The sequence below is a fragment of the Urtica dioica genome, chromosome 5 (genome assembly GCF_054948205.1).
Source record: "Urtica dioica subsp. dioica isolate 48M chromosome 5, U.dioica_male_clone48M_v1_H2, whole genome shotgun sequence".
NCBI classification, from domain to species: domain Eukaryota; kingdom Viridiplantae; phylum Streptophyta; class Magnoliopsida; order Rosales; family Urticaceae; genus Urtica; species Urtica dioica.
Genome location: NC_142760.1, coordinates 37149992 through 37174711, shown reverse-complemented (window position 1 = coordinate 37174711; position 24720 = coordinate 37149992). Strand labels below are relative to the sequence as shown.

General features: G+C 39.2%; 3 protein-coding genes and 1 pseudogene across 4 annotated transcripts; 3 read left to right on the top strand and 1 right to left on the bottom strand.

Moving 5' to 3' along the window:
- Window positions 1–2188: 2188 nt before the first annotated feature.
- On the top strand, window positions 2189–5436 carry LOC149398236 (disease resistance protein At4g27190-like). The gene is made up of 3 exons (XM_089614519.1): window positions 2189–4982; window positions 5274–5332; window positions 5422–5436. Exons 1-3 carry the CDS (start codon window positions 2189–2191, stop codon window positions 5434–5436), a joined length of 2868 nt encoding a protein of 955 aa, XP_089470645.1.
- Window positions 5437–13309: 7873 nt separating this feature from the next.
- Window positions 13310–17619, top strand: LOC149398235 (putative disease resistance protein At4g10780). Its single transcript, XM_089615250.1, has 4 exons — window positions 13310–13446; window positions 13533–13599; window positions 14405–17325; window positions 17429–17619. The coding sequence occupies exons 2-3, from the start codon at window positions 13548–13550 to the stop codon at window positions 17284–17286; spliced, it is 2934 nt and encodes a 977-aa protein (XP_089471376.1). The 5' UTR covers window positions 13310–13446; window positions 13533–13547; the 3' UTR covers window positions 17287–17325; window positions 17429–17619.
- Window positions 17620–17749: 130 nt separating this feature from the next.
- On the top strand, window positions 17750–20362 carry LOC149398234 (monodehydroascorbate reductase, seedling isozyme pseudogene; annotated as a pseudogene). The gene is made up of 2 exons (XR_016297088.1): window positions 17750–18273; window positions 18626–20362. The product of XR_016297088.1 is annotated as a monodehydroascorbate reductase, seedling isozyme pseudogene (transcript).
- Window positions 20363–20617: 255 nt separating this feature from the next.
- On the bottom strand, window positions 20618–23453 carry LOC149398233 (Tetratricopeptide repeat (TPR)-like superfamily protein). Its single transcript, XM_089615251.1, has 4 exons — window positions 22674–23453; window positions 21817–21963; window positions 21581–21661; window positions 20618–21001 (listed from the first exon to the last, which is right to left on the bottom strand). Exons 1-4 carry the CDS (start codon window positions 23298–23300, stop codon window positions 20813–20815), a joined length of 1044 nt encoding a protein of 347 aa, XP_089471377.1. The 5' UTR covers window positions 23301–23453; the 3' UTR covers window positions 20618–20812.
- Window positions 23454–24720: the final 1267 nt, after the last annotated feature.

Here is a 24720-nt window from a genome sequence, read left to right as displayed (position 1 = left end):
TGATGAATGTATATATTAAAATACAAAAAAAAAACCCTCCATTTCCATGCAGGTTTGTTTTAAGACTTTAAAAATTCAACACTCCATTTTCATGCCGTTACATAATTTGCCTACCTATGGCGTGTAGAAATATCATAGTACAACTCAAGCTTTGCATTTCATATCCGCATCTCTTATTCCGGGGACTAGTGTCGATTTTTAGCAGCTAAAGATCAGGTATGATATTATCTTCTCTAGTTTGAAGCTTAAATGATTACTCTACCTTGATTTTTTTTTTTTTTTTTGGTTTTATATACACTTAATGTGTTTGCTTGTTTCTCATCTATTTTGCTTAGAAGAAGACCATACATCTTATATTTGTCCTGTTATTAATCATGATATTGCTTAATGAGACTCTTTATATTGGAGCTTTTTGTGTTATGATGTTAAAGATTCATGCTATTGTTATTATTATAATTTCTTGTCATCACATCCCTTTACAAAACTAAGTAGGTTCAAATGAGATGATTCTTTGTCAAGATCTAAAAGATAAGACACATCTGTTTAGCGGGATTTTTCTTAGAAATGTTTAGATCCATTGTTTTTTCCAAATTGATCTAGAATTATAATTAGTTTTATGGTAGAGAAGGGTAAATTAGTAATTAACTTATTTAGATCATCTTTGATTATTCGCGTTTCGATTTCTAGTGCCACTTACACAAGGCTTTGACATAGATTTAAACGAGATGATTGCTTGATCTTCACCATGAATATTATTGGCCTTTAAATTCGATAAATTTCTTTCACACGCAAATATGAACCGACCTCTGATTTTAGTTTGTTGAGAAGCAACATGACACATGAAAAAAAAAAAGAATTGATAATATAATAAGAAAAGTATGACAGTAAGGTTGCAATTTGTTTAATTACCGAACATATGTATGTCCAGCTTAGACACGAAGACTAATTGAATGAATAAAAAAAAAAAAATTGCGTTCCTCAATCCACTCAATCTATAAAAATGCCCAAAGAGTTCCAACTACTTTCCTGGAAACAAACTCTTACATTATTTCTTGTGTCCCAAATTAGAATGAACTCCATTATTTTTCCCAATCTTAATATGACCGAATGAACGATAGCAGATTATACAATAAAAAAGGGCACTCAAACTTATTAGCTTTTTAAAAAATTAGAATTGTGAAATAGCCAACTATTTAATAATATTTGGTAATTAGGCAATAATAAGACAGAATTACCTTTATTTTTTTCCCTTATTTTTTGCCAAAAATAAATTAAATGAAAATAATTTATCTATACCTAAATACTATCTCTCTCTCTATTCGTTAAATTTTTAGCCATGACGGAGGTAAAAAAAACAATAGCATCGCAGTTAATAGTCGATAATAACTGTTTTAATAGGTTTTTGATAGAAACTTATTAACAGTTATTACCGATTATTAGTTTAAACATAAACCTATTTAACATTTATCAACGACTATTAATTGCGCTTTTAATGTTTTTGAGCTTTGTTCATGGCTAGAAAATGTGAAGAAAAGGGAGGGAGGAGAGAGAGAGAGAGAGAGAGAGAGAGAGAGAGAGAGAGAGAGAGAGAGAGAGAGAGAGAGAGAGAGAGAGAACTGAAATCTTAATAATTAGGGATTTTGCATAATAAATTAGATTTTATTAATTTCGAAAATAAAAAATATTAACTAATTAATAAGGGTAAAAATGGTATAAATAATATACCACAAAATAAGAATGGCTAGAAATAATAAAAAAAAAAATTGAAATGTATGACAAAATGAAATTCTTAGGTTTTTAGTGGTTACAAATTTCATTAAAAAAACTGGTTTAATTTGAGTATGCTGGCTAAGTTGCGGAATGTCACACCAAACTAGGTAAAGACATCCAATTTAATCCAGTAAAAAATGTTTCTTTTGCAGGAAGTCATCACCAACTAACATGGTCATATATGCAAAACAACTTACTAATCACCTTGTTAGTTTGTCTAACCAAGACACTGCACCAGTTTGAAATAAAAAATTTACTGTTTTCCCATTTGAAACTCGTATACAATTTTGTAACGTGTAGTAGCATGGAGTTTACGGGGTCTCTCATTGAACTTATCAAAGCCATATAAAGTCCCATTGAAAAATGGTGGAAGTATCATAGAGGAATTAACAGCTACATGACGACTCTAAACGAAAAGATGGAAGAACTAAACTGTCGAAAGCAAGACAGAGAGTCAAGAAAGATGGAAGAGCTTCTCCCAGAAGAAAGGCGGCCTGTGAAGAGACTGAAGAAGGAGGTCGAACTTTGGCTTGGAAAGGTAGAGAAGATAAATGAAGAAGTGGATAATATTAAGCAAAGAGTTGCAGAATCGGGTTGCATTGCTCGTGCTGATCTCGGAAAGATTGTTTCCTCCAAGATTTGTGAGGTTGATGAGCTTTATCGAAATGGGGTTTTCGTTGATGGTTTGGTTGAGGCTGTGCCACAATCCGGAGACATATTGCCAACGAGAGAATTATTAGAAGGAGAAACTACATTCGCAAGAACGTTAGAAGAAGTTTGGGCGTTTATGATGAGCGACGAAGTTACAAAGGTTGGAGTTTACGGCATGAGCGGAATCGGGAAAACAACAATTCTAAAGCACATCAACAATCGCCTCGTGGAGCATATGGACAGGTTCGATAGCGTGATTTGGGTGACGGTGTCGAAGGCTTCGAGTGACATCATCATGTTACAAGAGGCTATAGCTAGGAAATTGAACATAGATATTGCGAGGTACGATGACGAAATTTCAAGGGCCGCGAAACTGTACGAGGCCTTGAATGGAAAGAAGAGATATGTGCTCATCCTTGATGATCTATGGGAAGTGTACAATCTCGAAGATGTGGGAGTTCCAGAACCAACTCTTGTGAATGGGTGTAAGTTAGTGCTAAGCACCCAGTTTCTTCTGATTTGCAATGGAATGAGTTGTCGAAGTGTTCGAATGGAGCTTCTAACGCAGATGGAAGCTTGGACGTTGTTCGTGGATATAGTCGGACACAGGGTTTTATCGATATTGAATTTAGGCGTAATTTTGCAAGAGATAGTTAAAGAATGTGCTCGTCTTCCTCTGGCCATCGTTACAATAGCAGGAAGTTTGAAAGGTGTTGTTGACTACTATGAGTGGAATGAGGTTTTGGAAGAACTCAGAGCAGTTGCAAGTGGCCCACAAAGTTCAGGAAGTCTTGTCATTCAAAAGTTGAAATTGAGTTACAATCGCTTAAAGGACAAGAAACTTCAAGATTGTCTCCTTTATTGCGCGTTATATCCCGAAGACTCGGTCATTGACCGGAGAGACTTGATAGAGGATTTGATCGTTGAAGGGATAATCAAGGGAATGACTAGTAGGCATGCCGAGTTTGATAAGGGACATGCCATGTTGAACAAACTCGAAAAGTGTTGCTTGCTAGAAGGTTCATCTAACAAAATCGGTCGAAGGTTCATTAAGATGCATGACTTAGTGAGAGACATGGCAATAAGTGCTTTGAGTGCTGACAATTGCCACTTGGTGGAAGCTGGCATGGGATTGAAAGAGATACCGATTGAAGAGAAATGGACTAAAGAGCTTTTTAGGGTTTCTTTGATGCACAATAGCATATCAACCATCCCCCCTAGTGTGTCACCGAAGTGTTATAATCTCTCGACTTTGGTGCTGAGGCACAACAAGCTCTTAGAAGAAATTCCTAACTGCTTCTTCATGCACATGAAGAAGCTAAGTGTTCTTGATCTATCCTTCACGAGCATAAAAAGTTTGCCGATTTCTGTTTCCGACTTGGTCAATCTCAAAGCTTTATTGTTGAGAGGATGCGAGGGGTTGGAGACTGTGCCATCTCTTACAAATCTTCGAGCTTTAAGGAGATTAGATCTTGGGAAAAGTGGTCTCAGAAAAGTACCCGAAGGCCTAGATATGTTGATCAATTTAAGATCCCTCGACCTTCACACCCAATATTTAAAGATGATACCCGATGGCATCTTTTCTAAACTCTCACATCTACAACAGCTTATCCTTCCTCAACACTATTCAAGAACTCTTAAAGTCAACGTGGAAGAGATAGCAAGCTTAAGGAAATTGGAGGTTCTTCGAGCTTCTTTTCTTGACATCAACCACTACAACTCGTATGTCACGTCTTTCGATGGTAGACAAATGCTTTCAAGCTACACACTTCATGTGGGGTTCCATTGTTTTGTGAGATTTTATCGATCTCATAGAGGCATTATCTTAACACATTGTAACTTGGCCCGAGATTCTACGCTTACACTTCCCAAACGCACTCAAGTCTTACATATCATAGGCTGTTTTTTGGAGAGCTTGTGTAGATCAACCATTCTATTGGAGAATGCAAGCAATTTGAGGCTATGCGTTATGTCAGAATGTCCAGAGACCAAGTACGTACTCCATTCTACGTCTTGTAAAGTTCCAATGCTTCAAAGGCTTGAGAGACTTGAGCTTGATCGGTTATGGAGCTTACGAGCCTTGGTTATGAGCAATAGATCTGCGCCAAATTTTCTCCCACCCGACACATTCTTGTCCCTTAAAAGACTTTCCGTGGTTGATTGCCCTAATATGAAGAGCTTGTTCACGCATGCATTGTTGCCGTACCTTCAAAACCTCGAGGAGATTAAAGTTCATAAGTGCGAGCAAATGGTCGAAATTGTTGCATATGATGAGGAGTGTGAGGATAAGCTAAGTGTTTTGCCTAAACTACGGCTTTTACGTTTGTGGGGTCTACCGAAGCTAAAGAGTATCTCAAGCCTCAACCAATCTAACTTCGCCGTCAAGTCTCTTGAAGAAATTTTGATACTTAGATGCCCAAATTTGAAAACGATCAACCCGATATTTGGCAAAGAGCCGGCTAGTGATCATCCTTCGCTTCATAAGATCAAAGTTGAAAAGGAGTGGTGGGAATCGCTCGAATGGAATCGGCCGGGAAACAAGAACGCCTTGGATCGATTCTGTAAATTTGAGACTATGTAACTACGCCAAAGATTTCCGAAGATTTTTGCTTCTATAATGATGGTAAATACTATATTCTCACGAATTTCAATTTTATTTTTTAGAATTCAGCTAATTGCATTCATCTTTCATTCTGCTGGTGTAATTTATTCCGTGTGACATGTTTGGAGGAGGTTTTTGTAGCATCTTGTCCGAGATTGAAGAAGTTGACATTCCTCGACAACAAGACATGTCTATTTCCATCTCTTCAAAAGACCATAATAACATAAGAGTGGTGGGATTCATTGGAAAGGGAACATCCCGGGGCGAAAGATGTTCTCGCTGCAAAATCTGCAACTTATTATAATACTGGTAAAATTCCATATCTTTAGAATTTTATGAGATATTTATTTCATTCAATAAATTTTATGTATTTAAAGTGATTTTGTTTTATTTTGTAGGATACACTGCCTTAGCCGTTACAAATAGGAAGACAATGCGTGTGGTTTCTAATTTAGTCCACTCCTTTGGCTGCGTTTCACAAATTACTTTGAAATTTGTGTAATAATTTATTGTGACTTTTTTTTTTTATTGAGACCGATTGAAGCATTCTAGACATCTGACTTGTATTCTGCAACTTTAATTGAGGCTACTCTCAGTCCTGTGACCAAAACTTGTAGCCCCAATAAATATTGAGGCTCTAGATGTTTTTCAGGTCAAAACTTGTGATTAATATTTTCATGATCCAGCTATGGTGTGCTCTAATTTCACTTTTATTGATCCGGATCTGATCCTATGTCCATCTTATATTTTTAGCAGAATCCACTTATCTAAAACTTATTTGTTTTTGCCTCATACCCATGAATAACTTGAGATGCAAGTTACGGGTCATTTATTATACCATAAAACGAATGTTATGAAACACAGTGAACTCTTTTCTCAATAACTTGCTCTACTTTTTATTCATTATAATCTTATTTTGATATGACCCTTAACAACATTAGCTTCATAACTGATTTCTGCTCACACTCTCTTCTCTCAGTTCTTCCTCACATTTTCCGGGCCTCTTGTGGTGATTCAATAAGTATTGAAAATGGTCAGTGATTGTACATATCTGATCAGCTGGATGTACCTTTCTTTTTTTGTTATTGTACTGAGATTGGTTAGGAGGTTTTGTATTCGTGTCAAGTTTGTTTGTGTTAAAGACCTTTTGATTAGTGCATCGCTCTCTTTTTTCTCCTTTACTTTCTGCGCTGATGATCGATATTGATCTTGATCGTTCAGATCTGTTTTAGCGCATGTCTTTGCTTGTGTATTTTAGACTAGAATCTGTTCTTGTTTGCCAATCGAATTTTGGATCAGTTTCATCTCTGTGTGTATGTTTGTAATTGAACTTCTTTGGGTCAGGGCATCTCTAAACGAACAAACGACATAATGTGGACGAGGTTCGTATCTAGAAAACTTCAAGACACTTGGAAGTTTTTATGGATACTTTTCTTGGGTAACGAGCTAAGAGATTAAAAGAGCGACGAAGGGGCTCTAGAGAAAAAGAAGATGTGAGAGGGAATGATCCAAATCCTCTCCTTTGTGTCTTTCCAATCAAAATAGGTCAATTTAATCATTTGAATTTATTTTTAAATGAAAAATTACATGGACTAGCCAACCTCAAACGTTAAAATTGTGTATTAGCAAACGTTTAATATTATTTTGAGAAATAGTCAGATTCGATGATGCGGCGATTCAGCTGTTTTTTGGAGGTCGAAACTCGAAAATAATTCTAGTGCGATTGCTGCGTTTTGTTTTTAGAAATATTTAAAAAGAACAAGTCAACAACCAATGTTGGATATCAGTCATGGAACTACATCGTTGGATCATGTTTTGCACTTGAGCTTAGCAGACGGACCGTTGGATCATCACAGCAGAGATAGCTTCCTGCGCAAGGCATCTACGGCTGAGATTGTTTCTGTGGTTTTAATGAGTCCTAGGCTGTGTATAAATAGAGAGGGTTGTAGTGAGGCTGTATGTAACTTCATTCTTTCAGTTAGTTGTTGTAAACACTTGGGGAAACACTTTTGAGAGACTTATTGTAAGGGAAACACAATTAGGGACAAAAGTGAGGACGAGTGTGTAAGAACTTCTTGATAGTGATCGTGATTTTCGTTGCTGGATGTAGGCACATTGCCGAACCAGGGTAAAAAGTGTGTCGCTTTACTTTTCCGCGTTTGATTTGCTGGTTTTATTGCTTTCCTGGTTTTACTTGCATCAGAAGAAATCTAGGGTTTGGAGACTAGATTGTGCAAGATTCACTACAATTGGTATCAGAGCTAATTACCACCAAATCTTTGCGACACGATGGGGATCACGAAGATGGAGATCGAGCGATTCAATGGCAAAGGAGATTTTGCTCTGTGGCGTCAGAGAATGAAGGCAATTCTTGTTCAGATGAAAATCTCCAAGGCGATCGATCCTGAAGCCAAACACGCTGAATCGGTCACGGCTGAAGACAAGGCAGAGATGAACGAGCTTGCATACAGCACGATCGTCCTGTATCTTGGAGACAAAGTTTTGCGAGAAGTCGCCAATGAGAAGACTGCCATTGGCGTGTGGGCGAAGCTTCAGAGCCTGTACATGAAGAAATCCCTATCGAGAAGGATCTATCTCAAGGGAATGCTTTTTGGATTCAAGATCCAAGAAGACAAGCCGATTGAAGACTATCTTGACGAATTCAATCGGATCGTCATCGATCTCGCCAATATCGGAGTCGATACTCCCGATGAAGACCAAGCGATCTTGATTCTAAACGCCTTGCCTCCCTCATATGCAAATTTCGTCGATGCTATGAAATATGGGCGATCCTCTATCACCGCAGAGGATGTTCAGTTGGCATTGAAAGCAAAGGCTCTTCAATCCAGAGGCGAGAAGAAATCTGCACCTGAAGGTCTTCTTGTTCGTGCTCAATCAGACAAGAAGTCAACCAAGAAGAAGAAAGGGAAGTCGAAGCCTGAAGATCAAGAGAAGCCCTTCGCGTACAAGTGTTACAATTGTCACAAGGAGGGACACATGAAGAAGGATTGCCCTGAATTGAAGAAAGACAATGGAGCCTCTACCTCCAAGACTGGAAAAGCCGCTGTTGCTGAGAACGATGGCTACGACAGTGCTGAAGCCCTGATGGTCACCACCGATCGACCCAGTTCCGAGTGGATCCTCGATAGTGGGTGCTCCTTTCATATGACACCCAACAATGAGTGGCTTCAGAACTACGCTGACTCAGATGGGATGGTTCTTCTTGGCAATGACAAACACTGTCCAGTAATTGGCACTGGTTCCGTGTCTCTCAAGAATCATCTGGGCAAGGTCAAGATTCTTCAAAATGTCAGGTATATCCCTGAACTGAAAAGAAATTTGATTTCTCTTGGAGTTTTGGAACAGGCAGGGTACAATTTTGCTAGTGAAAATGGAATCTTGACTGTTTCCAAGAATGGAAGAGCTGTACTACAAGGTGTTCGACGAAATGGCTTGTACTTCCTCACTGCACAAACAATAACTGGCCATACTGCTATTGTTTCAAGAGAAGAGAATTCAAGGTTGTGGCATCTCAGGCTGGGCCATGTCAGTGAAAGAGGTATAACAGAACTGGCCAAGCAAGGAGTCCTTGGTGATGAAAGGATCACTGCTTTGGGTTTCTGTGAAGAATGCGTCTATGGCAAGGCATGCAGGGCAAAGTTTGGCAAGAGAGTCCACAGATCAGAGGCTATTTTGGACTATGTCCATACTGATCTCTGGGGTCCAGCAAGAGTCCTTTCTCATGGTGGCAGCAGGTATTATATGAGCACAGTGGATGACTACTCAAGAAGGCTATGGGTTTATCTGCTCAAACAAAAGAATGAGGCTTTGGATTCTTTCAAGACCTGGAAGACCATGGTTGAGACTCAGACTGGAAAGAAAGTGAAGAAGCTAAGATCTGATAATGGCTTAGAATTTTGCTCAGAACAGTTTGATAGCTTCTGCAGATTGAGTGGCATTCAAAGGCATCATACAGTTGCCAACACACCTCAACAGAATGGTCTTGCAGAGAGATTTAACAGGACTATCATGGAGAGGGTGAGATGCCTTCTGATACACGCCAAGCTTCCAAAGGCTTTCTGGGCAGAAGCTGTCAAGACTGCAGCTTATCTGATCAATAGGTGTCCCTCTACAGCCATCAAGTTGAAGACTCCTATGCAGATGTGGTCTGACCATGAAACAGACTATAGCAAACTCAAGGTTTTTGGGTGCACTGCTTATGTGCACACCAAGCAAGGGAAGCTTGACCCTAGAGCCTTGAAATGTGTTTTCATAGGCTATCCAGATGGGGTAAAGGGGTACAGGCTGTGGTGTCTTGAAACTGGGCACAGAAAGTTCATCATCAGCAGAGATGTGACTTTCAGAGAAGATGATTTCTGTGACAGAAAATCCCCTGGAGATCTTGACAGCCTTGCAGAGGAAGATGAAGCAAGCTCCGAGCACAGTGCTCAGGTGGAGATATCTACTGATACTGCCACCCAACCTGTCAATGATCATGTTGTAGAAGCTGCTGAAGATCATCTACAACACCCTGAGGGAGCTGAGGTGGAGCAGCATGATGAAGCAGCAGATCAACCTCAAGATGTTGAAGCTCATCTTGATGAAATAGAAGATCAGGTGAATGATGAGAGTACTGGCAATCCATCTGACTACAACCTTGTGAGAGATAGAGCAAGAAGGACTCACAAACCAACTCAGAGGTTCGGTTATGACCTCACAGCCTTTGCCTTGTTGGTTGGGTCAGAGCTGCTTGAAGATGAGCCAAGAACTTTCAAGCAAGCTTGTCTCAGTGAAAAGAGAGATCAGTGGCAATCAGCTATGTTAGAGGAGCTAAAGTCTTTGAAAGAGAATGAAACCTGGACTGTTGTTGATAAACCAGCAAGCAAGAAGATTGTTGGCTCGAGATGGATATTCAAACTCAAGGAGGGGATTCCTGGAGTTGAAAAGCCACGTTATAAAGCCAGGCTTGTGGCAAAAGGTTTTTCTCAGCAGGAAGGTATTGATTACAACGAAATCTACTCGCCGGTGGTCAAACACAGGTCAATCTGTATCATTCTCTCTATGGTTGCCATTTTTGATTTAGAACTGGAACAAATGGATGTTAAAACCGCTTTCTTGTATGGAGACCTGGATGAGACTATCTATATGCAACAACCTGAAGGTTTTGAGGTAAGAGACAAGACTGAGAAAGTTTGCTTGTTGCATAAGTCTCTCTACGGCCTCAAACAGTCACCTCGACAATGGTACCTCAAATTTGACACTTTCATGACTCAGAATGGTTTTGTGAGAAGCCAGTATGATTGGTGCGTGTACTTCAAGGATCTCAAGGCAGCTGGTTTCATCTATCTACTCTTGTATGTGGATGATATGTTGATTGTGAACAAGGAACAGTCAGAGATTCAGAAGCTGAAAACTCTCCTCAGTAAGCGTTTCCAGATGAAGGATCTTGGCCCTGCTAAGGTGATCCTAGGAATGGAAATTGAGAGAGACAGGACTCAACGAAGGCTTGGGCTTTTTCAGAAGAGATATCTTACCAAGGTGCTTGAAAGGTTTGATATGAGTGAAGCCAAACCAGTGAACACTCCCATAGCCCATCACTTCAAGCTATCAGTGAGTCAATGCCCTGAAACTGAAGAAGACAAAAGGTACATGCTCACTGTTCCTTATGCTAGCGCAGTGGGGAGCTTGATGTACTCTATGATATGTTCAAGACCAGATATAGGATATGCTATAAGTCTTGTCAGCAGATTTATGAGCAATCCTGGAAAGGCTCACTGGCAAGCTGTGAAGTGGGTGTTGAGATATATTAGAGGATCACATGATACTGGCATTATCTATGGCTGCAACAACAGATCCTCAGAATTTCAGGTGGAGGGTTTTGTAGACTCAGACTATGCCGGGAGCCTGGACACCAGAAGATCTCTCACAGGATATCTGTTTACCATTGGAGGTGGTGTGATAAGTTGGAAGAGTAATCTCCAGCCAGTGGTCACTCTATCAACTACTGAAGCTGAGTATATTGCTGTCACTGAGGCAGTGAAGGAAGCAATCTGGCTGAAGGGTCTTGTAACTGAGCTTGGGTTCAATCAGAAGCAAGTTACAATTCACTGTGACAATCAGTCGGCAATTCACTTGTCAAAGCATCAAGTGTTTCATGAGAAGTCAAAACATATTGACATCAAGATGCATTTTGTGAGGGACATCATCAACTCAGGTGGAGTAAGCATAGAGAAGATCGGCACTGAAGATAATCCATCGGACATGCTCACGAAGTCAGTTCCTGGACACAAGTTTGCTCATTGTCTAGGACTGATCAACATGAGGAAGAAGATGGAGAAGACTGGTCCTTAGGGATCAGTGACTTGAAGATCACGTTTGCTACATGTGAGTTCAAGACTGAGGTGGAGAATTGTTGGATATCAGTCATGGAACTACATCGTTGGATCATGTTTTGCACTAGCTTAGCAGACGGACCGTTGGATCATCACAGCAGAGATAGCTTCCTGCGCAAGGCATCTACGGCTGAGATTGTTTCTGTGGTTTTAATGAGTCCTAGGCTGTGTATAAATAGAGAGGGTTGTAGTGAGGCTGTATGTAACTTCATTCTTTCAGTTAGTTGTTGTAAACACTTGGGGAAACACTTTTGAGAGACTTATTGTAAGGGAAACACAATTGGGGACAAAAGTGAGGACGAGTGTGTAAGAACTTCTTGATAGTGATCGTGATTTTCGTTGCTGGATGTAGGCACATTGCCGAACCAGGGTAAAAAGTGTGTCGCTTTACTTTTCCGCGTTTGATTTGCTGGTTTTATTGCTTTCCTGGTTTTACTTGCATCAGAAGAAATCTAGGGTTTGGAGACTAGATTGTGCAAGATTCACTACAACCAATATTCCTTTAATTTGATTTGCTTTTATTTTGATATCCTTATATATCTCTACAATAACTCCTCTCTCTCTCTAAGCGGAATATAAATATTTGAAAAAAGTCTCATATTACTATATAACCGATTGACAACAACATTCATAATTATTTCCATTAACTGCATATCATACATACCATAATTACTATTACGTTAAGAAGAATAAAATCATTACCCATCAGACTTTAATAGAAAACAAGCATTGGCAGAAGGAAAAGGAAGTCAAATCCCGCAAAGAAAATGAGAGAAAGCAAGAGGCTGATTCTACTGATTCATGTACCATTACTGGTTAGAGTAGTCGATATTTGGTGGGATGTGATTCGTATTATGAGAATGGTGAGAGTGTTGAGCGTAGTGTTAATTAATCTCGATCTTAACGATCAAATCAAGAATCTTGATGATAACGAGGTCATTAACACTAACGACTTGGGCTCCAGTCTCAGGTTAATTTGTGTTAATATCGATATATGTATGTAAATTTGTGTTATCCATATAATTGCTTCACCATTTTTATCTGATTTAAAATATATATATATATATATATATATATATATAATTTCGGTTTATTTTGATTTATTCGTATTAATTTCGGTCTATTTGTGTTTATTTGTTAATTCGGGCAGGGTGGCTCTGTGTTTATTTGTCACTCGAAACGGATGACAAGTTGACTCGACGGTGAAGATTTACGAAGAAGATCTCGTAATATTTGTAGAGAATTTTTTAATCTATTAGTGGAATAGTTATTTATTGTAATGTTTTTTATTTATTTATTTTATTTTTAAATTAATTTATATTAGGTAACCCTTCATTTTAATGAAGGGTATTATTATCTCTTTAAGTAGGTTAATGTGGTTAATTGGTTGTTCCACAAAATAAATCAAACATTGACTATTTTGACAAATTTATGTTTCAAATTGACTACTTAACTTCATATCTATAAACTAATAATAAATCTAAACAAATAATAGTTCTATTAGTTTTGGGTTTTGGTTGAATATGGAAAGGCCACTTATTTTTTTACTAATATAAATGTCAAAATACCTTTTGTTTTCCTAAAAAAAACAACTAGAAATTTATTATAAAAATTTTTTTCGAATCTCTCTTTAATATTTGTCAAGTATTTCCCGACAACTAATATTTTCCTGTTATTGAATCATTGGAAACTGATATTCCTAATTTTGCATTGAATAAAAACCGTAAGTACTCCGTCACATAAATTATGCCACTACACTATTTAATTCAATTATTCATATTAAATACATAAGAAATACTATTTGTATAATAATTTTTTACCACTTGCAACATAAATTCACCAACCAAAAGTGAAGCAATATAATCTATATGTAGTGAGATTGTGATCTACAATCAAGTTGTCTCGAACTAGTTTACGACTTATCGCCTAGCGTTGACTTTGGAAAGTCTTCTTCAATTTATTTTTATTCTTCACAAAAAAAAAACATACCATTTTCGTAATATTCGATCGATACTGAAAAAACAATCTCTGGTAAAGTTCAGGCATGTATATTTTTCTTCTTCTTCTTCTTCTTCTTCTATTTTATTAATCTCTTAATTATCTTTATACTGAAGCAGCTTTGAGGCAAAAAAATGGAAGACGGTGGTGGAGAGCGCAAATCAATTATTTCTACTCTCTGTGATGGTCAGTATTTTTAGTTTTTTATTTAATGATTTATGGCTGCTTCCTTCATGTAGTTTCTCTGATATAGTTTTCGATCTAACGACAAAAATAAAGAGAAAAACAAAATAACAAAATGTTATTCCGTGATCCCCTTGCCTTTTTACATGTTTTAATATGGCTTTTAGACTTAAATTAAAAAAAAAAAATATGGATTCTGGCGTATCTTGATTTATAGTTATAGACAGTCCATATTTTTTTTTAGTATATTTATAATTGAGTTATAATTTGAATTGAGGGTAGATATTGAACTATTTCAAAATCGTTCCTTCAAAAAACAAAAAACAGAAAGAAGAGAGGAAGTAAAATTTTAATAATTATTTTTAATATAATTTTTTTATAATATTGTAACATAATGAACAAATCATTTTGAATTCATTCTGTTCTTCATTCTATTTCTAGGTTGTTGGAGGAAAAAAAAAAAAGGCCTTAGTAGGATAAGATGTTGTTTTTCATTTTGGCTGTTGTTGATACGGCCAAGAACCAGCACATATGTTTTTTGATAGAGAGGACTCTTAGTACATTCCTAGCTGCCAATAGTTTATACAAATATAAGGGTATTTTAGACTAACTTAAAACTAAAATTAAAAAAAATAAATAAACTAGTTAAGAATCCAAATGTAGGAATATAAGTAATGACTAATAAACACATGAGATTATTACTGCAGTGTAATATGCAATATTTTTCTTAATTGCGTTTAAGGTTTATATTTTTAATGGGAAGTTGCAAATTCTTTGTTTAAGCCTCAATTTTCATGATTCGTCACAGGTATGGAAATGATTAAGAGTGTTATCGACACCGTGGATACAATCAGGAAGTTTGAAAGCCTTGACACAAAGGTGAATCGGTTGAAAAGAAAACTCGACGTTCTAACGGGAAAAGAGGACGACATCAACAAAGAGTTAGAGTACGCCGAGTCCTTGTCGTTGAAGAGACGGAGGCAAGAGGTTGAGACCTGGCTGAGCGGTCTTGGGGATATAAAAGTCAAAACGCACCGTGCAGAGCTAGAGGTTCGAGAGAGCAAAGAAAAATGGCTCCCGAGTTTCCGACTCCACCATAAACTGGATAAGTTAACAGAAGAGATCGGAGAGCTTCAAAACCAATGCGATTTTTCGAGAGGGCTCACACTTGAAGCACAAGAAAAGCGCGGAATCGTGTTTCCGGCGAACAATATGGTTGGTCGAATGTTCGAGCTTAACAAGAATATGATTTGGGATTCCTTAGGGGACAACAATGTGTTGAGTATTGGCGTGTATGGAATGGGAGGGGTCGGAAAGACGGCGTTGCTCAAGCATGTGCACAACAAGATCATCGAGAGTCGTTCCGACACTTCAGTTTATTGGGTGACCGTGTCGCAGAAATTCACGATCCATAAGCTTCAAGACGACATCGCGAGCGCCTTGATGTTTGGTTTGTACGAGGAAGACGAGAGAAAAAGGGCGGCTGAGTTGTCGGATTTTTTAGGAAGAAAGAAGAACTCGGTGCTTATTTTGGACGATGTTTGGGAATATATTGACCTACAAGAGGTCGGGATACGCTTGTGCGTCAATGGATGTAAATTGATCGTAACAACGCGATCCCTTGACGTTTGTCGAAAGATGGGATTCCATAAGAATATTAGAGTGGTGCCTCTTTGTGACGCGGAGTCTTGGGATTTGTTTAAGGATAAGCTTGAGGGCAATGATATGGAGCTCAATAATCCTCAAATCGAAGAAGTCGCAAAATATCTCGTCAAAGAATGCGCTGGTTTGCCACTCGGGATCATCACAATGGCAAGAAGCATGAAGGGAATAGACGACGTGTTTGAGTGGAAGAACGCGCTGGAGAGCATGAAGGAACCGAGATTAGGGCACATCGAAGACGACATGGAGAACAATGTTTTCCGAGTATTGAAGCATAGCTACGACATGTTGAGAGACCCAAAAGTGCAACAATGTTTCTTGGATTGCTCGATGTACCCTGAAGACTTCTTGATCGGGAGGGAGTCCCTGGTCGACCAATTCATTGACGAGAGGTTGATCGAAGCGATGAAAAGTAGGCAATCCGAGATGTATAGAGGCGAGACTATATTGAACAAACTTGTGAATGCTTGTTTGCTTGAGAACGTTGAGCATCGAGGAACGAGATATGTGAAGATGCACGACTTGGTGAGAGATATGGCGTTGCGGATAACGAGCGTTCGTCCGCGTTTTCTGGTGGAAGCGAGTGTGGGATTGAAAGAGATACCAGATGAAGAAGAATGGGTTGAGGATCTCATCAAGGTGTCTCTGATGGATAACGATCTGACCAGTATTTCACTACACACGTCACCAAATTGTCCTAAACTTTCCACAATGTTACTAAATGTCAATACACGACTAGCGAGCATTTCGGATAGCTTTTTCGAGCACATGCTCGGGTTGACAGTCCTCGATCTATCCTATAGCAACATTGAAAATCTACCGAGCTCGCTTTTCAACTTGGTGAATCTCACTTCCTTGTTGCTCATAAGATGTCAAAGACTCAAGAGTTTGCCTGATTTAGGGAATCTAAGGGCTTTAAGGAGGCTTAATCTTAGCTACTCGGGAATCAAGGAACTGCCTCGGGGACTAGAAATTTTACTCAATCTTCGATATCTCTCTCTCTTTACAGACTCTCTCCGGATTGTACCGGGAGTTTTCTCTGACCTAACTCGCCTTCAATTCCTCATACTCAACTGGCACGGCTCTGACAAAATGCGAGTGAAAGGGGAAGAGTTGGCGCGCTTGAGAAGGTTAGAGACTCTAAAAGCTCAGTTGTACCATGTCGATGACTTGAATTCATATGTTAGGTCATTGGAGGACAGAGATCTGATAAGCTACATCCTTCAAGTCGGGTTCGACGAAAATTCGTTTTGGAAGGAAACCGAATACACTAAAGTCGTGTTTCTTACAAAATCCGACATAACTTCAAGCGCATCCGAGGGATATCCCATTTCGCTTCCCTCGGGAATCCAGTTCCTATGCATCGAAAATTGTCGATTAGTTAGGAGTTTATCTGCAGCCACGTCGCTAGAGAACATCACTAACTTGAGAGCATGCCACATCATAGGCTGTGATGGAATAGAGAATCTACTTTCAGTTCCTTTGCCTCACGCTTCGCATCTTCTTCAAAGCCTCGAGGAACTTAGACTCCAGAGGTTGAATGACTTCAAAGGGTTGGTTGGCTCTCTCCCTCCACCCCCAGGAGCTTTCTCTTCTCTCAAAGACATTATAATAAACGGGTGTCCAAGCATAAAGACATTGCTAAATCCCGAACTTGTATCGCAGTTTCAAAAATTAGAGAGGATGAGAATATTGTGCTGCGAAAATATGGTTGAAATCGTGTCGGAGAGTGAGATTGGAGACTCTTCGACCCATATGAGTCTTCCTAAGCTAAAGCTTTTAGAGTTGACGGATCTACCGGAACTAAAGAGCGTTAGTTCTGGAAAAATCACTTTACTCCTTGGGTGTTTAGAAGAGATTTGTATAGAAGATTGTTCGAGTTTGAAGAAGTTGACATTCCTTGCCAACAAAAGTCTTTTCCCGTCTCTTCAAAAGATCAAAGTCACAGAAAAGTGGTGGGATTCATTGGAATGGGAACACCCCGGTGCGAAGGACATTCTTCGACCGTTGTGTCAGTTCCGAAGATAAGTTTAAAACCGCTGCGAAATCTCCTACTTATAATGCCTGGTAAATTCCATATCTTTGTATGACTTATATTAGATATTTATCTCGTTCAAGAAATATTAGTTGCTAAAGTGATTTTTTTTTTTTTTTTTTTTTTGTGTTGTAGGTTATGTTGTCTTACTCGATCATTACACAAATAAGACGGTAAATGCATGTGGTTTCGAATTTAATCCACTTAATAATTCGAAGTCTGTAATGTATGATTGTAATATTCTGTTATTATTGTCTGCTGGGGTGGACAACCGAATTCTTCTCATGTTATTGTAGAAATATATCAATGAAAACTTTGTTTTATTTTCTTGATGGGCAGAGAAAAGATGCAACAAATAAGAGCAAAAATTTGAATTTCATGCATGTACTAGTTTAGTTTAGTGCTAATATTCTTTCCTTCCACACCATGATCTTATCTAGACAACTTTAAGACAGACCAGGAATTTTTTATGAATACTCTGCTTGGGATACAAGAAAACCAAAAGGAAAAAACAAGGGATTAAAAACTTTTCTTTTTAAATTGATGTCATTGGAAAATTCTAAAGCAAAATAGGCTTATTATTTGTTAGTGTTTATATTAGTTGAGATTTTCAGTGGGACAGCACTGACTAGAAACTCTTGGCTATTTTGATTCTTGCTCTTGTTTCAAGGGAAGGCTCAACATCACCAGGTTGGATGATTTTATCCATGATAAAAAGAAGAAGAAAAAATAATTGAAAAAATATTTTTCCTTCTACAGGATCTAAATGTTTGTACCTTTTTAGTCACATACTTTACTTGCGAAAGTGTGAATGCATTTGATACCTTGCTTCAATTAGGCCAACCTTAACATCTCTCTTATAAAGGATCAGGCCTTTAAGCCCGACATTTCAGCATTTCGGTATTTTTCGCTTCTGATCGTCGCATGGTTGTCTAGCATTTTTAGCAGAAAAAAGCACCTTGTTCTCTCCGGTCAGTCAGGTATGAAATATAAATGTCCAGTCTTTTAGGCTTCAGAGTATTGAAAAAGTGGTTATGCTTTGTTTCACTTTATGTTTCATGTTTCAACTTCGTAATAAAAATGCTCTCAAAACCAACAACAAACAACTACCAAATAGGATGCAAAATTGGAATATCATTGTTAATGAGCTTGTTTAATTACTTGGAGATTAGACAATGTTCTAGTAATTTGCAGAGTATTTGTTAGTTTGTGGAATTTACACTCATCTTGTGTTTCAAGAATATTCATAATCCTGTAGTGTTTGCATCAAAGCCATCAATAAGTGAATATATTTTTTTCCATTCTTCAATGCTATTACTTCATTTTTTATAGACACATTCATGGTTGGAAGCAAGATGTTGGCATGGACTAAATCCGTGAACCGATATTACAAGTACTACAAAGACCTCGAAGAAAACACGAAAACTCTCAAAGGCCTCTCGGCGGACCTAAGCCTCCAAAAGGAAGATATAGAGCAGAAACTGAGAGACGAGAAGATCCACGGGCAAGAAAGCGGGGATTGGTTAAAAGACGTCGAAAAGATCCAAAGTGAAATAAGGACTATAGAGCAAGACGTTGAGGTTAAAAGACACATCTCTCGGGTACCTCTCGGGAGACTTGTGGATAAAAAGACACAAGAGGCGAGGGAGCTTCTTAAGAAAGGAAGTGCCTACGAATCCCCTGTGAAGTCCTTCGAGTATGTGATCCTCGGAGGTGGAGTCTCAGCCGGATATGCAGCGAGAGAGTTCGCGAGGCGAGGCCTCAAAAAGGGCGAACTAGCCATTGTCTCAAAAGAAGCCATGGCGCCTTATGAACGTCCTGCGCTTAGCAAGTCCTATCTGTTTCCTAAGAACCCCTCGAGGCTCCCCAGTTTCCATGTCTGCGTTGGAAGTGGAGGAGAGAGATTGCTTCCTGAGTGGTACCGAGAGAACGGAATTTCGTTGTTCCTCGACACAGAGATAGTCTCTGCAGATCTCGCATCCAAAGTTCTTGAGACTTCAACCGGAAGAACTTTCTTGTATCAGAATCTGATCGTGGCTACTGGGTCAGAGGTCGTGAAGCTGTCCGATTTCGGCGTTCCTGGATCGGACGCGAAGAACATCTTTTACTTGAGAGATATTAGCGACGCCGACAAGCTTGTTAGGGCCGTGAAGTTGAAGATGAGAAACAGAAAGGTGGTGATTGTCGGAGGAGGGTATATAGGTCTCGAAGTCGGGTCCGCAATGAGACTCAATGGCTTGGACGTCACGATGGTCTACCCTGAAAAATGGTGTATGCCTCGATTGTTCACGCCTGAGCTAGCAACGTTCTACGAGGGTTACTTTGGCTGCAAGGGAGTCAAGATCGTAAAGGGTTCGGTCGCAGAAGAATTCGTTTCAGACCCTAGAAATGGAGTGGTCAAGGAAGTGAGGTTGAGGAATGGCCGGGTATTTCCAGCCGATATCGTCGTCGTCGGAGCCGGGGTGCGACCTCTGACGGGGTTGTTTAAGGGACAAGTCAAAGAGGAAAAAGGAGGGATCAAAACCGACGGATTTTTCAAAACGAGCGTCTCCGGCGTGTATGCAGTTGGGGACGTGTCCACTTTTCCGATGAAGTTGTATGGTGATATGAGGAGAGTCGAGCATGTCGACCACGCTAGAAAGTCCGCAGAGCAAGCAGTCAGAGCCATCAGGTCAAGCGACACAGGCGAACCTGTTGATGAGTACGACTATCTCCCGTACTTCTACTCGAGAGTGTTTGATTTGTCATGGAAGTTTTATGGAGACAATGTTGGTGAGAGTGTGGTGTTTGGGGAGAGAAATTTTTCATCCAAAGCGCCACACAAATTTGGGTCTTATTGGGTTCAAGATGGGAAAGTGAAGGGGGTTTTCTTGGAAGGAGGGAGTGAGGAAGAATATAAAGCTATTGCCAAGGCTGCAAGGCTTCAACCTTCAGTTGAGAATTTGGTTCAGCTTGCCAATGAAGGTCTCTCCTTTGCTTTGAACATATAGCAAAAACAAGGCTTGCTTTAAGTTGCTCTCTCAGAGCACTTGTTATTCTGAGCTTGAAAATTGGATTGGTTTTTTTTTTTTTTTTGTGTGTGTGTTTGTGTGGAGCTTTCTCTCATATTTTCTTTGGTCAATGACAATGTTCTGTTTTTATTTATATATAACTTTTCCGTGTCTGTGTGACAATCTTGTGCTAGATCAGCATAAACAATATGAGCAGAAAAGGAATTCTGTGACATCCATGAATGATGATCATAAAGTTCTAGTCTTGTCATTGAAAACTACAAAACTATCACTAAAGAAAAGAAAATGAAAGAAAAAGACAAGAAATACTAAACTGAGCTTCAAGCTTGTACCAATGAGCTTTTCATTATCCCCAATTTCAATCCTAATGACCCTACTATACAAGATGAAGTATATCATGGCCATTCTATCCTAGAAATGTTTCCACGCAACATCATCATATGAAAAACCACAAAAAAACATCAACTTTGATACTCGATCATCGCAAAATAATCCGACGGTCAGTGTTTCATTTTGAGCTCGTCGCGTATTCATTCTGGAACTCCTGCTTCAGTTGTTCCTGGGATTTGGTTTTCGCAGTGATCACAACATCGTCAAGAAAACTCCGCTGTGGAAATTCTTCGGGCACAAGCGACCTGTAAATCTCGAACTGTTCATCGGCTTCTTTCTTCTTGTCCTGAAGACTATAGATGATTCCCTGCCACCGAATTCCGAATAAATTAGAGAGAAACAAAATTTTCAACTTAAATTCAAACGAGTTTTTTTTTCCCCATGAACATTTGTTCTTCAACTTCAATCAGTCCTTTTTTCCAGCCCTAAAAAAAATTCTGACAACTTCTTGCACAATGACTTCTTTCTTGTGTGTTACCGTTAAAGATTTGCCTACTTTCCGTGAATTTATAGTTTTTCTTTTTATACAGAGAACTTGGACTGTATTTTTCGCTAGAAGGTTTTATATCAAAATAAGAACCGAGATCATGAAAATAATCGGAACATGATTCACTTGGCAAGGTATAAAGTTTCCAGTACGATCATTGCAGATTCGACAAACCAAATACTGGCTCTCAATTTGAATACAAGTTTCACTCATTGATGCCTGTTTCTAGCCTAATAACACTAATGATGAGGATCTCTAGGTGACAAATCATCCCTTTTTCTTTGGAGATCTTGTGTTTCGTCATAAGCTTCTTATTAAGATTGAGAGGATTTTGAATTTTCGGAAAAGTTTGGTTCAAGAAAAAGAACGAAGGGTGATATTATAGAATTAGAAACTCACCAGACAAAGATAAGGTCGGAAGTCACGATAGTCTTCGTTAACTAGAGCTTGGAATCCCTTCAGCCCCTCTTCCAGTTCACCCTGCAAGGTAAAGAACTCGCCTTTAATGAAAAGGAAAACAATAAATAGTAACAAAAAAAAAATTTACGATGGCATTTCATGTTCTGGGGGAGTGCTTATCCACAAAAAAAAATAATAATCAAAGATTGACATATGTTTCTTTGAAAAAGCGTTACCCTAACAACACGCATCTGAGCTATCAGAATCTTTATGTTCCTCTCTTCGGTGACTCTTTTTTTACGACGAGCGATTTCGAGTGACTTGTTCAGCATCACAAAGACTGCCTCGCCTTCACCATTTTTGTGCATCGCCAACGCGAGTCCCTATAAAAAAAATATAGTGCCAAGTCTTAGAATCACTGAAAGAAACATTCCAACTGGAATTTGGACCAATTGATTATGTGAGAAATTTCAAGCAAAACCATGGTCAAGCCACCTGAGAAACATACAGCTTTTATATTTTCAAAAGAAAGCTTTTTTTCAAGCTAAAATGACCAAGAAAATCTAGCAACTTTATAAAAGAGCAACAATACATATCATGAACAAATTACCCAATGCTTTTTTTCTTTTATCAAATAACATCTCAACAAAAACCAAGAAACCTAGTTTCAGCCAATTTTAAACAAAGTAAGTACTTATTCAAAAAGACCTTCAAAGAACTTAACACCCATTTTCAACTCAATTTGAAACCTCTCAAAACATTGAATGTCCAAACCATATCACACACACACAAACACACAAATGTTTTTGTTTTTATTTTTATCCAATAACATCTCAACAGATGACCAAGAAACCTATTAACACCCATTACTAAGAAACCTATTTTTATCCAATGACAAAGTAAAGAAAGTAATGTCACAGCACAAACTATACTTATTCAAACACTCCTTCAAAGAATTAACACCCATTTTCAAACTAATTTGAAACCTCTCAAAACATTGAACTTCCAAACCATATCACACAATCAATATTAAAATAAAAAATAGCACTGAAGGTTTTTTTTTTCTTTTCAAAGAAAGTGAGTTCATACATACATGCAAAGCTCTGAGCAACAAAGGCTTCTCCTTCAAAATCTCCACAAACAGGCTCTTAGCTTTGTTCAACTCTCCCATCAACTCACAGCAAAGCGCCTTTAAGAGCCTCCACTCAACTTCTTCAGGCTCCAAATCAGCCAATCTCTCCACAAACTTCACAGCCTCTTTGGTTTTCCCTCTCCTCATCTTCCCATGCAAAACCACCTTCAAAGCCTCAACATTCTCTGGCTCTCTCTCCAAAAGCCTCTCATACATAGCCTCCTCTTCTTCTTGTTCTTGTTCTTGTTCTTGTTCTTCATCTTCTTCCTCTTCTCTTGTCTCTGAGCTCTCTGTCTGGTTCGGAACAATGGAAATGGCTGGCTTTCTTGATGCTCCGAAGAAAAACCCAGCGAAGATGACCGACCCAGCAACAAAGCCCACGGCTTTCTCCACCAGAATTCTCTGTAGAGTCTCCTTCTTCTTCTCTTTGGTCAAGTGGGTGATTCTCTTTTGTGGGTTTGAATAGGTCGAGAAATTGAGTTTTGGGGTTGTGATTGTTGTGGGTCGTTTCTTGATCTGGGTGTTGTTACGGCGGAGATTTTGGTGTGTGAATAATATATTTCCGTTCGAGCAGAGTGGAAGTGCCATGGTAATTGGTGTTTGATTTGATCGGGTGATAACTAGCTAAGGTTTTTCCATTTGAAAGCTCGGGGCTTTCTAGTGCTGTGATGTAAAAACCTTTATTGGGGTTTTAGACTTGGAAAAGAGACGATGATGAGCGTTTTTTATTATTATTATTATTATTTTTGGGATTTTCCCTTTTCAGTACTAGTTCTGATTTCTGAATCATTTCTATCATCACACTTTTTTTTTTTTTTTTTTTTTTTTTTTTGAGAATTGCACAAAGCTTTCATTAGAACCGGTGGAATACCCATCGATACAGACAAATAACATCTTAGACACGACACAGACTTAGATCAGAATGAATCTAACACTAAGTACAGGTGTTCGCTCATATTGTGCATACTTCCGACATAAGGAAGAATAAAGAGCACACTCAAAATCGAGCACACATTTGGCTCTTTCGATAAACCCACAATGGTTGATGGAAAGATCCAAACGACCGCGGTCCGATGACCATGAAGAAGATGACTCTTCAACCTGCATAGACACGAATCTAACAGGAGATCCACACTTGGATGGTGAAGGACGGCTATTCCGCCTCCAATAAAACAAAACATACATATTACCAAAACCAAACAAAGTCTTAACAAACAGTAAACTTAAACAAACAGAAATACAGTTGGACATCAACATTGGTATCACGTGTTTGCTCGCGGAAAGCGAGAGACAATCGAACAAGCGAGAAAGCCCCCACACTGCCATTTTCGGTGACCATCGCCGAGCCCCCGCCATATTTAACCAAGACCGATGCTGGATCATTGACGGTGGAGACACTTTAGGCAGAGACTCCTCCGGGAACGAAACCGAAGACCTGCTATGCACCTCCGAAGACGGAACCCTGCAAAGCACCACTGGCTCTGACGACTCGCTCCGTACCACCGACGACAAAAACACACACATTCGCACCACTACAGGACCCCGCCACGCCACCACCGAAGACGTTGCACGCCGCACAATCACTGCACGCCGCAACACCGACGTCGATACTGCAAACCGCTACACCGTCGTCACCGACGTTGTACGCCGCACCACCGCCACAGACCGCAAGACCCTCGTCGCCGGAGACACCTCGCTAAACCTTCTTCTCGGGTTTTCCGGTCGCAAGGATCACGTCACACGTTCGTCGAAGTCCATGTCTATCCTCCCCCGGAACCGCACGTTGGACGGCGAGTGGCTGAGATCCACTGCCAGTAGCAACAGCGCCGGAGGAAAAAAGGAAGACTCATATCTGGATCTAGATCTGAAAAAGTTTCAGAGAGAAACTAACAGGAGGAGAACTGCTGCTAAGCAGTCTCTATCATCACACTTTAAACCTTCATTTTTTTTGTTTTTGAGACTTTAGCCCTATATTTTCTTCCTTCTACAAATATTTATTTTTCTTACA